The sequence below is a fragment of the Lodderomyces elongisporus genome, chromosome 4, assembly GCF_030384665.1.
Source record: "Lodderomyces elongisporus chromosome 4, complete sequence".
Taxonomy (NCBI): domain Eukaryota; kingdom Fungi; phylum Ascomycota; class Pichiomycetes; order Serinales; family Debaryomycetaceae; genus Lodderomyces; species Lodderomyces elongisporus.
The window spans coordinates 1219758-1233583 of record NC_083676.1 but is presented as its reverse complement, the minus strand read 5'-3'; the positions used below and the strand labels follow the sequence as shown (position 1 = coordinate 1233583).

The window sequence follows — 13826 nt, the reverse complement described above, 5'->3', positions numbered from 1 at the left end:
AGGAAATGAAACAAAAAGGAAAAACGGATGGGAGTAAAATTATGACGGGACATAGGCTTAACCCAGTCAAATAGATTCAGTACAGGTGCAAAATTAGGGCCACAGATACAACTCGAGGAGTGGAAAAGTTTTAATTGTTTGCTTAGGGAAAACTAAATTGTCACTGCAATGAGATAATAGGTGATACACTTGAAGTTCTTTTTTTTTTCCTTCAAAAAAAAAACGCGCAAAATTTCCCAATTGGGACATTAGTTCTGAAATTTGTATGACAGAGAAACCTTTCATGGTACGGAGTGGTCGGATCAAATAACACTGATAAACATTGTACTGCTGTAGTTCCCGAATACTGCCAGGAATGCAGGAGTGAAAAATCTATATTTTCATTCACAATCACATTCAAATCAGTTTGCCTTTTCTCTAAGTTTGTTGTATTTGCCTCTTTGTTTTCTTAAAAATTTGTTTGGGCCGGTAAAATTGGGTAAGGAAGAAGAAGTAGGAAAAGTGGGAGATGAAGGAGATAAAAAAGAGAGCTAATCCAATGACACCAATCGACTAGTTAGTAAGTCATCGCAATAGTTTTTTTTTTTTCTCTTTTTGATAATATGAATATATAATTTGCAGCCACAATTCAGTGCCTACGTGTAGTGTTTGTATATATGTGTAAAATGTCTGCTACTTGATTTCAGTAACTTGTTTTGAGTTTTCAAGCCTAATGCGGCTACTTTTGCCTATCTTTTTTTATTTATTTCTCGTATTTACTAAATTATAGCCAATGAGAGCGCGTTAATTTGTAAGCAAAAGGTACAAACAATGTTTACACAAAGAGAAATAATACTTAGAGAGATAGTAAGAAGAGTTCTCTCTCGGCTTTTGTAATATAGAACATATAAGATTTTATTGTCAAGAGTGTCACAATGTGCGTTGCCTGATTGATGATGTACATGAGTAATAGAATAAGTCTATTGGGTCGTTATAAAGATGAGGGGATGACATACATCACAAGAGTTGTAGGAAACTATGGAATCAAGTGCAAGTTGAAAGTTTGTAGAACAGGTTAAAAATGAAAAAAAAGACTAGAGACCTCAAAAAAAAAAAATAAGATTCGGTATTTACAGTAGAGGCAATCTGGTAATACACATGTTTCTAAGCATAGTGTGAACGTTTATACTAGTGACACCGTATTCGAACATACCTCTTCACTACCATAATATAATATAGTATAATACAGTGTTCCAATAATAAAGTGATGGCAAAAAAACAACAACAACAACAACAACAAAAAAAAAAACTAAGGGTGACAAAGGGGTAAGTGTATGTAGATGTGAGACTGTGAATCGTGATTGTGGTTGTACTTGGGGTAGTAGTTGTGGGTTGGCGATGAGTAGAGAGAATTTTGGTTATTTTTTATTTTTTTTATTTTTTTTATTTTTTTTATTTGTTTTATTTTTTTACTTATTATTTTTTTATTTGTTTTGTTTTAACAATTGTTATTGTATTTATACAAAGAGTGTAGCCTGGTTTTCCTTCGACATCCTTTCACTTTCCCACAAGAATTATATATATACACACATACATAAACATCTACATATATATATATATATATACCGACAAAGGCAAATTATCAAGTTTACAGACCACTTGATACTTCAATTTACAGTTGCATTTCCTCCAATTAATTTTCTTTTTCGATTATCGGCAAGCCTTAAACACCACATTTCTCGCTTGTGAAATATTAGTGTATCATATCTCATCTTTACAAAGCAATTCATAGTGCATAACAATATTGATTGAAACAACCCCTTCAAGCAGTTCATCAAACTTCCTTTTTCCTTTTTCCTTTTTTTTTGTTCATTTTATTCCATTTTCTTTTTTCCTTTCTACCTTCTTTGGAAAAGAATAATAAACACTCACAATTTATCGAATAATCCTCAAATGTCGTTAGTAGCCTTGAAGAACGGAGTCGCAAGTCTCCTAAACCACAAGAACAAGTCAGATGAAGAAATAAATAGAGTTAATAGGCTATTGGAAAATAACCAAGGTCCATATGGCTCTACAGACAATGATGCCACATTGACTCCACAAGACGATAGAGCAGCCGAGGTGGCAAGGCAAGAAGCAGTCATGAATGCCGCAGAATCAGTTGCATCCTCATCCGATAACAAAGAAGATGAAGAGGTTGATGCTAATTTTCTTACCAAATTCTTTAGCAGATTTGATCCTAGGGTCATGTCAGATATTATCATTGGTTTAAGTGACGGATTAACAGTGCCATTTGCTCTCACAGCCGGTCTTTCTTCTTTGGGTGACTCTAAATTGGTTATCACTGGTGGTATGGCGGAACTAGTTTCGGGAGCAATATCAATGGGTTTGGGAGGATACCTTGCAGCTAAATCAGAATCAGAATACTACACATCACAAGTCAAAAAAGAAAAGTTGGATTTCTTCAAGAGACCAGAGTCCATCAACCAAGATGCAGCAGAAATACTTTTTGAGCTTGGGGCAAGTGAAGCAACAATTATAAGTTTCCTTAAAGACCTAGATTCACAACCGAAAAACCTTATAGATTTTGTTATTAGGTTTGGTAAAGGCTTGGAAGAGCCTGCCGAGGGAAGGGAATTCACTTCGGCATTGACCATTGGATTGTCATATTTCTTTGGAGGATTTGTACCTCTTTTACCATATTTCTTTACACATGTCGTGAAAACTGGATTATTAATCTCAGTGATTGTCATGTTGATCACATTATTCATATTCGGCTATATCAAAACACAAATATCCCTCGGAGACGATTGTGGAAACCGGAAAAAGATAGCAGAAGGGTTCCAAATGGTTGCTGTAGGGTCAGTTGCCGCTGGTGCAGCTTGGGGTCTAGTCTACTTTATAGACAACTAAGATGGGAGAAACGCAACAGAGACGAGACAGGAGACGAGACAGGAGACGAGACAGGAGACCAGACACAAGATACGAGAGACAGGAGCTGTAGAGAAGTAAAGAAAGATTGGAAGATAGAGGTGAAAAGATTGCCCAATGGCTCTATTTTTTATTTTTAACTCTCTTCTTTTTTCCCCCCTCCCCGTTTTGCATAAAGAAATACATAAATTTTAATGATTGCTTATACGAGTGAAATTTTGGGCGAACCTTAATCAAATGGCTAATCCATCTTTTACAATTTTCCTGTATAACCACTGGAATGTCAATCTCTTAACCTCTCTCATCTATTGTTATTTTAGAAAAAGGGTAAAAATTAAAAACAAAAAAGCAAAGCCAAAATAAGAGTAATATAATGGCTTCTCGGCTACTTTTTTAAAGTAAGTGAATGAACGCGCTACCAACTGATACTTTCATTACAAGCCAATGAGTGCGACAGAAAAATTGATTATTATTTGTAAAGTTTGAATGCTCAGAGCTATACGGGAGAAACCTTTGAGTCTTTGAGCCATTAAACCATCACACCGTTGAGCTGCTAAACCATTAAAGTTTTCGACATCTGCTCTGAAGTTATTTTGCAGATATAAACTTTACTACAAAGACAAACAAGAATAAAACACCAAATAACACAGTCGATCGATAATGATGTTAAGGATAAGTAGGTGCAAGACCCTAAACCTCAAAACACTCACCGCATCAAGTGCATCAAGATCAATAGTTTCAAAACGTTTTGAATCAAACACCCCTTCGCAAGCTACACCAACGCCATCCGTTGCAGAGCCAAAGGCAAGCCAGCTAACTAAGAAAGATTTACAAAACAACGAGTTTGCTAAGCAGGCACCAAACAGAGAAACTACATGGTCGCAATCGCAAGAGGAGAGAATCGAAGTTATTTCGAAATTTCCATATAGATTTACACAACGTAACTTGGAACAGCAACCAAGACCACATGCTGCAATTGACTTGATTGCCCAAGAACCAGTAAGATACTTGACAGCCGAGCAAGGTAACATTGCAGTTTGTGACGGAAACAAAGGTTCTACTGTACAAGGACACCCTAAGGTGTTTATCAATTTGGACCAACCCAAGCCTGCCACTTGCGGATATTGCGGATTGAGGTATGCCAAGGAAGAATTCAAGGAGTTGATTGAAGGTGAGAGTGAAGGTCCCCAACAGGCCCAACAAGCTTAAAAATAAATAAAGAAAAGTGAGTGTGTTTATTTTCTTTTCCTTTTCTTTTTATCTTGCTGGAGGGAAAAGTTTTAGAATATTTGGGAGTCGGTATATATAAATATAGATATATATATATCGAATTGATATTTACATCTGTTTGGCTGTTGTAGTTTACGTTATAAAGTAATTTGACTCTGTTTGAATCTTGTTCCCTCTTTGCGTTTACTTATTCGTTCTTTCTTTCTTTCTTTATTCTTTTTTTTTCTCTGAGTGTTTTTTCTTTAAATGATCCACTAGGTTTGTTTTTCTTAAAAATGCTGAATCTTCATGAGGGAAAGGTGGGTGGTGGGGAGGGGATAGGGGCGAAAAGGAAAGAACGGAAAAGAAGTCAATTATGTGAAATGGCTTAAGATTCAAAACCTTGATCACTTCCTTAGTACCGATAGTTCTTATAAATTAACTGCGATGTTCGCACATCTCTTATCACTATATGTTTTTCAGTAACTTCGTTTCCAGGATTGGTATAAATTACCCCAGACTTCCAGTGCAAACAAAAAAATTAGAAGAAAAAAGCTATTCTTGTCTTTTTTATTAATTCTTTCTTAAAAAGAAGAAAATCAAAAAGGAATATAATCAAAAGAAAACACTAAATCCTAGAATTCATTTTCATTTGCGGGTTTTTCTTTTTTTGTTTGGCCGTATAATGATAATTTGTTTTTCATGACCTCGGTGACCAATATTCAAGAACCCATGAACGATAGCATGGATTTAGTACGGAGTAACACTATCAGTACTGGAAATGACAGTAGCCGTGAGTCACTTGGACAAAGATCTCACTTCAAGAACAAACTAGTATATATCTTACGACTGGTATTCCTAGGTGTATGGTTTTCCCGGAAACACTTATTTCATAGCTATGCCGTGGTGCCTTTTGGCATTATAATTATAATGATCATTTTATATGGATTCAACGTGTTGTTAACAGATGTGTTTAAAATTAAATTCCCATGCTCAGTATTGGGTTTATTGATTAATTTAGTATGGTTATGTGTGCTAAGTATCATTGCCGATATGAGCCATAATGAAAATGAAAATAAATACAAAACACACTTGCGAACTGGTGCCAGTTGGGTGTTGACCAATTACTTAACATTGATCAAACCGTCAATGAATTTTACACTTAAATGGATCAATGTGTTTTTTATACCTTCATTTATCATCTTGCCCTTATCAGATCCAATTACATTTATTGAGTGTTTGAAGATTGCCGGTGTATTTGTGGTTGGTATGATTATCTTGGTTTTGCTTGATGTTTACTTTATTGCATTTTTGAAAATGTCCCTTGGCAAATTAGGGATTTTCAAAGAAGAAAAGGAATTTATCGAAAAGGAGGAGAGCTTGGAATTACAAAGTATCGAGAATGTTGAGAGCATTTTTAGTAGACAGGGCTCTAACTTGTTCACAAGCATGCGCGATGACATTACAACAATTGATCTCAATAGATTAAAGTCTGTACATAAGATCCAGACAGCACCACCAACAATAGCAGCTTCAGCCGTGCTTCATGAGAACCCATTTGAACACAAAGTGCAACTTTCAGAACCAGAACCAATATACAACAAAGACCATGTTGCACCATTGCAACAGCATTACTCAACTACTGAAATACAACAAACCAAACCCGCTGTGCTGGCACCAAGCTTTGTACCATCTACACCGATATCCACACAACCTCATACTGAAGCCCGAATACTGTCTTCATTACCGTCATCGTCATCATCTGCTCTATCAGCTACAGTTGCATACGATCAATTTGTCGAAAAACCTACTGAACTATCACCCATTACTGTACTTGTTTCGAAATATATCGACTGGATACTATACACGACGTTATTTATCATTTCACTTCCATTTTATTACATTTCAACAATACATACTTTTCTTCCTTACCATCTTGGAGTCACAGTTATCGCATATTATATTGCTTTGCTCATACCACAACATTATCCACAGACCAAGAAATTTGCTCATCCGATCTTGGTTTCCACTGCAATCATCCTCTTTGTTTGCTTCATTGGTTCATTAATATATCATCACAATCCAAAGGGATTTCTTGAGGATTTAAAATTTTACAAGACAGGTAAAAACTATTTGAATTTGTTCAGCAACAAAACCATGAACGATAACTCAAAATCCACTACTCCTCCAACAGATGACTTCACATCAACGCCACAATGGCCCGGGTGTGGAGATTTCCTTTCTTCTCTAATGGATGTGCTGATTGTAGCACTTTCACTACCAATGTTTACCCATAGACGAGATTTCATCAAGAACTTTTGGATCTTGATGCCGACAATTTTGATCAGTGTTGCTGCTACATTTTTCATTTACCCGATTTTCTGTCACACCATTGGTATTCAAGCAGAGAGGTCAATAGGGTTTATCGGTCGATCGGTGACGTTAGCGCTAGGTACACCATTGATCAACGCTCTAGGAGGTTCAGTATCCTTGATGGCAGTGTGTACTATATTGTCGGGTATCATTGGTGTCTTGATCAACGAGCCCTTGTTTAAAGTGCTTCGTGTCGCGAAACAAGATTACTTGACTAGAGGTGTCACATTGGGCATCAATTGTGGCGCAATTGCAACTGCCCATTTGTTGAATGTTGATCCAAGAGCAGCCTCAATGAGCTCGTTGAGTTTTAGTGTATTTGGAACCGTGATGGTGATTATGGCTGCTATAGGTGCTATACGGGACTTGATCCATTCCTGGGTGGGCCTTTCTTAAAGCATAAACAATTATAGAAATAAAAGAACTTTTTAATTTACTGGCAATCTAGATATTATATTGTAGACTATTTGTATTGAATCTAAGATTAGAACATGTAAGTACAGACATGATCTGTGGCACGCACGCACGCAGACACGCGCATAGAAAGTGAGTGTGAGAGAGAGAAAGAAAGAGAAGGCGCACATATCTATCGACCCACACCCCAATTTTCTTTTTACTGTTTGCACCTTTCATTACGCTTTATTAATTGGTTGGTCCAGTCGCGACGCGTGAGGATTGTTTGTCTTTCTTCTCCTTCTTATTGTAATTTTTGTCACGAAAATTAAAATAATAATATTACAACCGCATAAACACCTCTTTCACATATACATATACTCCTTCTCTCTCTTTTTTTTTTTTTTTTTATTTTTTGTTTTCATTCCGCCAAATTCACCAAGGCTTTTCATATCTATATTCTCTCACTATTTAAAAAAATGAATATTGATAAGACTAGCAAAGTGATAATACTACCTGCCCAAACGAAAAGTGAATGTTCTATTGAGTATAAGATCATAAATCTCCCCACTTCGAATCTTACTTCAACTAAACCATACTTGGTTGATTCGGATTCGATTTATGAACTCAACACTATACTTGGCAACAATACCGCTTACCAGTTACCTACGAGCGGTGATGCCGTAAAGTCTTATATCTTTGAACCCGAGGACCCCAGTGTCGAAGGCGGATTATTACAATCTAGTAAAACTATAATTACTTCGCCGTTCAACTTTACATACTTGTTGATTTCCATTTTTCACACACACCAGGAAAAGTTTCGAAATACATTTAAGACCATAGATGATATTAGAGATAGTCTTGAAAGCCTTGGTGAATATACATGGGTATACGATGTACCAGAACGAATCTATTTGCTGAGTTTGGACTCGATTTGCGAGTCCATCATAGAAGGCAACCAAGAACGGTTTTATAAGTATTCTGTTAATAAAGCAATGGATTGGGTAAATGGAAAAGTTATAGCGTTATCAAACTTTATCTTTGAAGAAAAAGGAAATAGCATAATGAGGAGAATACAACTGGAATTGAATGACCCAACAAGTATAGAAGGACACATCAATGAAGAAGTGTTACAAAACACAGTGATGTGCTGTGCTATTGACTATGTGTGTTTCTCATACTTGTGCAAAGGGGTTAGAGAGGTATTGGTTGAAAATTTAAAGTATGATTTTACCAAAATGGAAACTTATTTAGCCGAGATCAAAAAGAAACAGAGGGACTTACAAATAGTGGATGCGAATATGAATGAAGTCAATCAAACAACATCGAATGCCAACAAAACCAATATTAAAGATCATAATCAAAACCGAAATCGAAACCAGAGCAAGAACGCCCAACAGCTGAAACGAAAGAAACCCGTGCAAAAAGTAGCTGTTGGTAAAGGAGCCCTAGATGGGTTTTTCAAAAAGAAAACATAGAATTGCAAGGATCTATTACAATTAAAAGATTCTAAATCTTTTTCTTTTCTTTTGTTTTATCTTTTCTGCCATGAACATTTGATATTATTCTTTTATAATGACCACTTTAATTTATTTACATAATAGACAGAATAAAGAATCCAATGTCAGCCACTTTTATATTTTTTCTTTGTAAAAGAAGAAAAAAATAATCTCATTTTTCAAAATTTTAAATTTTCAACTTTTCTCACTTTTCTCATTTTTCTCACTTTATTCTTTTCATTCTTTTTATGTTTATTTCCTCTCAATTTCATCCCTAAAAAAAAACCCAACAATCTTTATTACTTTTCTTTTTGTCCAATTTCTGCTTTTTGGTTCAAGCTCTTGTATATGGACAAACCTTGTGCCATAAAGCTGGAAATGTCTCCCACATCGGATGGGACAACCAAAGTGTTACTCTCCTTAGCCAATTTACCAAACTCCTTGATATATTCTTGAGCAATCTGTAAATTGATTGCTTCTTGACCACCCTCGGTGTTCTTTATGGCATCAGCAATAATCTTTAATCCTTTAGCAGTTGCTTCTGCTTTCAATTTGATTTGTTCTGCTTCACCTTGCGCCTCATTGATTTGTTGAATCTTGTTGGCCTCAGATTGCAAAATAACACTTTGCTTTTCACCCTCACTTATATTGATCTTGCTTTGCCTATTACCTTCAGATTCCAAGATCTCAGCACGTTTCGACCTCTCGGCACTCACTTGTCTGTGCATAGCTTCAAGTACTTCGTTTGGTGGATGTATATCTCTAATCTCGTATCTCAAACACTCGACACCCCAGTTATCGTTTGCCGCTTCGTTGATAATTTGGTTGATGTTATTGTTCAAAGCCTGACGTTCTTTCAATACAGAGTCCAAGGTCAAATTACCAATCTCCGACCTCATTGTGGTTTGTGCTAATTGGCTAATGGCGAATTGGAAATCTTCAACTCCGTAGCTGGCCTTGTATGGATCATTAACCTTGACGTAAAGGACACCATCAAGCTCCAAGCTTACATTATCTGAAGTGATTGCGCTTTGTGTAGGGATCTCAATAGCAGTTTCCTTCAAAGATTGAACATAAGTGATTTTATCAATAACGGGCACCAAAAATGCAAGACCCGGTGGCAAGATCCGATTGAACTTACCCATTCTTTCAACAATCCATGCTTGCTGTTGAGGTACAAATTTAATGATTGTATTGCTGGGAAGTGAACGAGATTGAAAGTAGTTAAGTGGTGACGGTGGTGAATTACCACCATTGGTGAATGAACGTGTAAAGAGAGGTAAGTGTTGTTGCGCCCGTAATGTGCGAGACATTAATTGTTTATTGATAGCAGTTCTCGAAAGCATTTTTACGTGGATTGGGGGGCTGGTAGTATGGATGTAATGCAAAATGTTATTGGCTCCGTTGATTGATTGATTAATTGATTGATTGCTTTTGTTTTGATGGCAAAAAAAAATAAAAGAAAAAGAAAAAAAAAATATTAGATTCGTATTGGTACTTCCTTGGTTCCTGGGTCGGGTTCCTCAATTACCTGTACTTTGGCTCTTCAGAGAAGTAAGGTTAATGGAATAAATGCGCGGGCGTTTGGGTGCGTGAGTATGTCACAAGGGAAGAGAGTGTGGGCGAGAAAAAGAGAAAGCAAGAAAAAAAAAAAAGAGAGATTATTGTTTGTTGCAAATATTAAAATCGAGAAATTTCCATTCAACATCCATCTCATCACTAGATTTACTAGTTAAAATCTTACCACCCAAACGTGAATAACTGGCAATTTCGCTTTATTTCATCTGTTTGAATAAACTTATCGAATACCGGTGGAAAACCAAAGGAAAAGAGAAGAGACGATAAAGCAACGATAAAGCAACAAAAAAACAACGAAAAAATAAAAAAAACGATTCAAACTTTATAGAGAATCAAGCTTAAAGTATAGAGCATAGAGCTTAGGGCCAAATAAAAAAGAGCTAAGAAGACCAAATAAAGACGTCAAACAATGTCACGTCACGTTGAACTCACCGCAAATGAAAAACATTTCCTCCACACTGCTCTTAAATCGCAGTTACGACTCAATGGTCGTTCGCTAATGCAACTTCGTGACATCTCCATATACTTATCTCCAACAGAGTACGGTTATGTTGAAGTGTCGTTTGGCTCTACAAAACTATCGGTGCGAATCTCTGCTTCAATCACAAAGCCTTATGAAGATAGACCATTTGAAGGTATCTTTGTTATCAATAGTGAAATTTCTCCCATGGCATCACTAAAGTTTGATACCACACGTTCGCAGCAACAAGACGAGGTTTTAATTTCACGAATAATTGAAAAGTCCATCCGTCGTTCTAATGCATTGGACTTGGAGAATTTGTGTATCATTGCAGGAGAACAGTGTTGGGAGATTACGGCAGATTTGAACTTTTGGAACTACGATGGTGGAATGATTGATATTGGATGTTTTGCTACAATGTTGGCATTGAGCCATTTTAAAAAACCCGATGTTTCAATTACCCACGGTGGTTTTGGTGGTAGTGGCAATGGTGGTGTCAATGGGGTTATAATACATGATGTAAATGAGCGACAGCCTGTGGGGTTGAGCATATTGCATATTCCAATTTGTCTCACATATTCATTTTTCAACCTTGGTTCAAAAGAGATGAATATCAAAGGCGACGATGATATTGATAATGACAATGATGGTGATTTATACGGGGAAGGACAAGTACAAGGAGAAAAAGAGCAAGGTGAAGTACGGGAGGTTTGTATTCTTGATGCTGATGCGATGGAGGAGCAATTGCGAGATGGTTCCATAACAATAACAATGAATAAGAATAGAGAAATCATTCAGTTGAGCAAGAATGGCGGTGTTCCTATTGACGCCCAGAAATTAGTTGAAATATGTCATGACTCAATGCAACACATTGATAAACTCACGGATTTGATTACAAAAAAGATTAAGGAGTCTGAGGAGAAAAGATATAACAAGGAGAATTTCAAATTGTTGGAGTCAAGTGCCAATCGGTAGATGTAAATGAGAGAGAAAATGATGAGGAAAGTGCAGATGATTTGAATTAGACTACATAATTTTGTATGTAATTTTGGTTACATCAAATACAAATTTTTAGTAATTAATATGAAAACTGGAAAGGGGAAAATGAATAAATAAAAAGAAAAAAGAAAGAAAAAAAAAAGGAAAAAGAAAGGAAAAGGTTGAAAATTAAAGTAAAATTATTAATTAAATAAAAGATAGGAAAGAATTAACGTGAACAAATAAAGTTTTGACTCAGAAAAAGATTTGATCTATAATCTCTGCTGCAATTTTTCTTTTGTTGTTTTAATCTTATTATTCTTATTTCCACTGCAACTGCAAATGAGTTGGGTGGTGTGGGGCGTGGTCAATTTATACAATGTTTTTCTCTTTTTTTCTTCTTTCTTTAAATTTTAGTTTGTTTGTTGTTTATTTTTTTTGAAAAAAAAAGTTATCTTATACAATGTTGTCGTTATAGTCGTCATTAAACTCATCATTTGCCAGTATATCGGCATCATTATTCCCGTCTGAAAAGAAGGCTTGGTCAGTTTCGTTATCGGGATCGACGTCAGTGTCGTCATTGGTGGAGAGGTAGACAATGTGCTCTTGAGCACCGTCTTTCTGCTGCTGTTGCTGCTGCTGCTGCTGTTGTTGGTGGTGTTGTTTTGTATTGGGTAAAGAGCTAGTATCATCGGCTATCACAATGGTAGTATCTTGAGCCAATTGCTCCATCATCTCAATATTGAATGGCAAGTTGGAATCTTTTCGACTCCTTCTTTTCACATTGGAGTTTTTCAAAAATTGCATCAAGTTGATGCCATTCTTTTTGTTCTGATTGTCTTGTGCAATGTGAGGATGCTTTTGTTTGTGCAATTGTTGGTCTTTATCTTGCAGTTGTAGCAGCTGTTGTTGTTGTTGTTGTTGTTGATGTTGTTGTTGTACATGCAATGGTAATTGTTCTTGCTGCTTAAACTTTTCAGTTATTGCGCAAAAGGTTCGTTCTTCGTCTTCTCCAAGGCCCACCAACTTGTATTGTTTCAAAGCTTCACTTGATTCGATAAACTTGTCCAAGTTGAAGAATCTCAAGATTTTGGTGATTGTCCACATGAAAAAGTTGCCAATCTTGGCGGTGAACTTTTTGAAAAAAGTGGAGATGATAAATGAGTAAAACAAGTACTCAATAGCCAAGATGGCAACTGCAATTAAACAGCCACCAATAACGGCCAATACCAAGTGGTTTGCCAAGCTCTTGATAAAGTTGGCGTCTCCCATGTGCCACGAGGACCCGGGTGCGATTGCGAAAAAGGAGTTATTGTATCCCTTGTAGTTTTCTGGCATCAAGATTCTTACTTTGCCAGCTTCAGGAACACCCCATCTCTTGTACTGTTTCCAAATGACTGATAAAAACAATGGGCCTGTAGAGATCATAATGGTGATGTAGGGTACCAACCAGTTGCGCTGGTAGTTTTTCAATGATTCGATTGCCTTGAGAAAGAATGGGTGGTTTGGTACACTTCCCATAACATCATTGGAGATACCGGTGGGTATAGTTTTTCTGACAAATGCCGGTACTGTTAATAATGGGTCCAATTTTTTTTCGCATCCGTCGTCCAAGTCAATGTAGATACCACCGTAGTGGTATAATGCAAAGTATCTTATTGCGTCTGCTCTTTGGATATTGTACTTGTAATTGTCCCAGGTTTTTAAAAACCATGGAAATTCTTCGCTGATAAATTCCCTAGCCATTTCGTCTGTCCAGAGAATGTATTGGTAGTCTTCGTGCAAGTCGATGCAGGCTTGTTGGCCAGCTTTCCAAATATCTGGAATGTTTTCCAGCTTATAAGTCTGGTGGATGATTTTGGGGATGAGTGCTGGTTTGTTCAATTGTCCGCTGTTTTTCAGTGGGTTTAGTTCAAAGTCGATAAGTGCATCGCTGTAGGTGTCGTCGTGGAGTAAAGTTATAAGGTCAAAAGACAAGTATATTAGGTAAATGACTAGAGCAACGTGTGCCCAGAGTATATACTTTAGTTCCTTTCTCATGAGTAGTGGTAGTAGTAGTAGTAGTAGTAGTAATACTTATTGGTATGATGGATATAGAAGTGATCTGGTGATTGGGTCAGAAAATTGGTGTGATTTAGAGAAATTGTAGATATTTCTTATTTTTCGTCTTTGAAATACTGTGTTTCAAGTGCAAGATGCAAGATGCAAGTGTTGTTGTTTTTTATTTGTTATTCCCTGTTGTTGTTGCTGTTGCTGTTGCTGTTGTTGTTGTTGTTGGGAGAATGTTTTTTCTGTGGTTAGTGTTGAGATACTTTGTTGCTAATGAGTATAAATTTTTCTCTTTGTAGAACCCTAGTTTTGTTTTGTTTTGGTTTGTTTAATTTTGGTATGTTTGGCAACAATTGTGGAAAAGTTGGAGTATTTGT

The 13826-nt window shown here is 36.4% G+C and overlaps 7 protein-coding genes across 7 annotated transcripts; 5 read left to right on the top strand and 2 right to left on the bottom strand. All coding sequences in view use genetic code 12, as the record gives it.

The window, feature by feature from the left end:
* Positions 1-1932: 1932 nt before the first annotated feature.
* CCC1 lies at positions 1933-2892 on the top strand (the record flags this gene model as incomplete). The annotated part of the gene is made up of 1 exon (XM_001526156.1): positions 1933-2892. The coding sequence occupies one exon, from the start codon at positions 1933-1935 to the stop codon at positions 2890-2892; it is 960 nt and encodes a 319-aa protein (XP_001526206.1).
* A 678-nt stretch (positions 2893-3570) lies between these two features.
* On the top strand, positions 3571-4119 carry PVL30_003607 (uncharacterized protein; the record flags this gene model as incomplete). The annotated part of the gene is made up of 1 exon (XM_001526155.1): positions 3571-4119. One exon carries the CDS (start codon positions 3571-3573, stop codon positions 4117-4119), a length of 549 nt encoding a protein of 182 aa, XP_001526205.1.
* A 930-nt stretch (positions 4120-5049) lies between these two features.
* Positions 5050-6888, top strand: PVL30_003606 (uncharacterized protein; the record flags this gene model as incomplete). Its single annotated transcript, XM_001526154.2, has 1 exon — positions 5050-6888. The coding sequence occupies one exon, from the start codon at positions 5050-5052 to the stop codon at positions 6886-6888; it is 1839 nt and encodes a 612-aa protein (XP_001526204.2).
* Positions 6889-7364: 476 nt separating this feature from the next.
* On the top strand, positions 7365-8363 carry PVL30_003605 (uncharacterized protein; the record flags this gene model as incomplete). The annotated part of the gene is made up of 1 exon (XM_001526153.1): positions 7365-8363. One exon carries the CDS (start codon positions 7365-7367, stop codon positions 8361-8363), a length of 999 nt encoding a protein of 332 aa, XP_001526203.2.
* A 320-nt stretch (positions 8364-8683) lies between these two features.
* Positions 8684-9697, bottom strand: SLP2 (Synaptotagmin-like protein 2; the record flags this gene model as incomplete). The annotated part of the gene is made up of 1 exon (XM_001526152.2): positions 8684-9697. One exon carries the CDS (start codon positions 9695-9697, stop codon positions 8684-8686), a length of 1014 nt encoding a protein of 337 aa, XP_001526202.2.
* A 674-nt stretch (positions 9698-10371) lies between these two features.
* Positions 10372-11397, top strand: RRP45 (3'-5'-exoribonuclease; the record flags this gene model as incomplete). The annotated part of the gene is made up of 1 exon (XM_001526151.1): positions 10372-11397. The coding sequence occupies one exon, from the start codon at positions 10372-10374 to the stop codon at positions 11395-11397; it is 1026 nt and encodes a 341-aa protein (XP_001526201.1).
* A 459-nt stretch (positions 11398-11856) lies between these two features.
* CSH1 (CSG1/SUR1-like protein) lies at positions 11857-13440 on the bottom strand (the record flags this gene model as incomplete). The annotated part of the gene is made up of 1 exon (XM_001526150.1): positions 11857-13440. One exon carries the CDS (start codon positions 13438-13440, stop codon positions 11857-11859), a length of 1584 nt encoding a protein of 527 aa, XP_001526200.2.
* Positions 13441-13826: the final 386 nt, after the last annotated feature.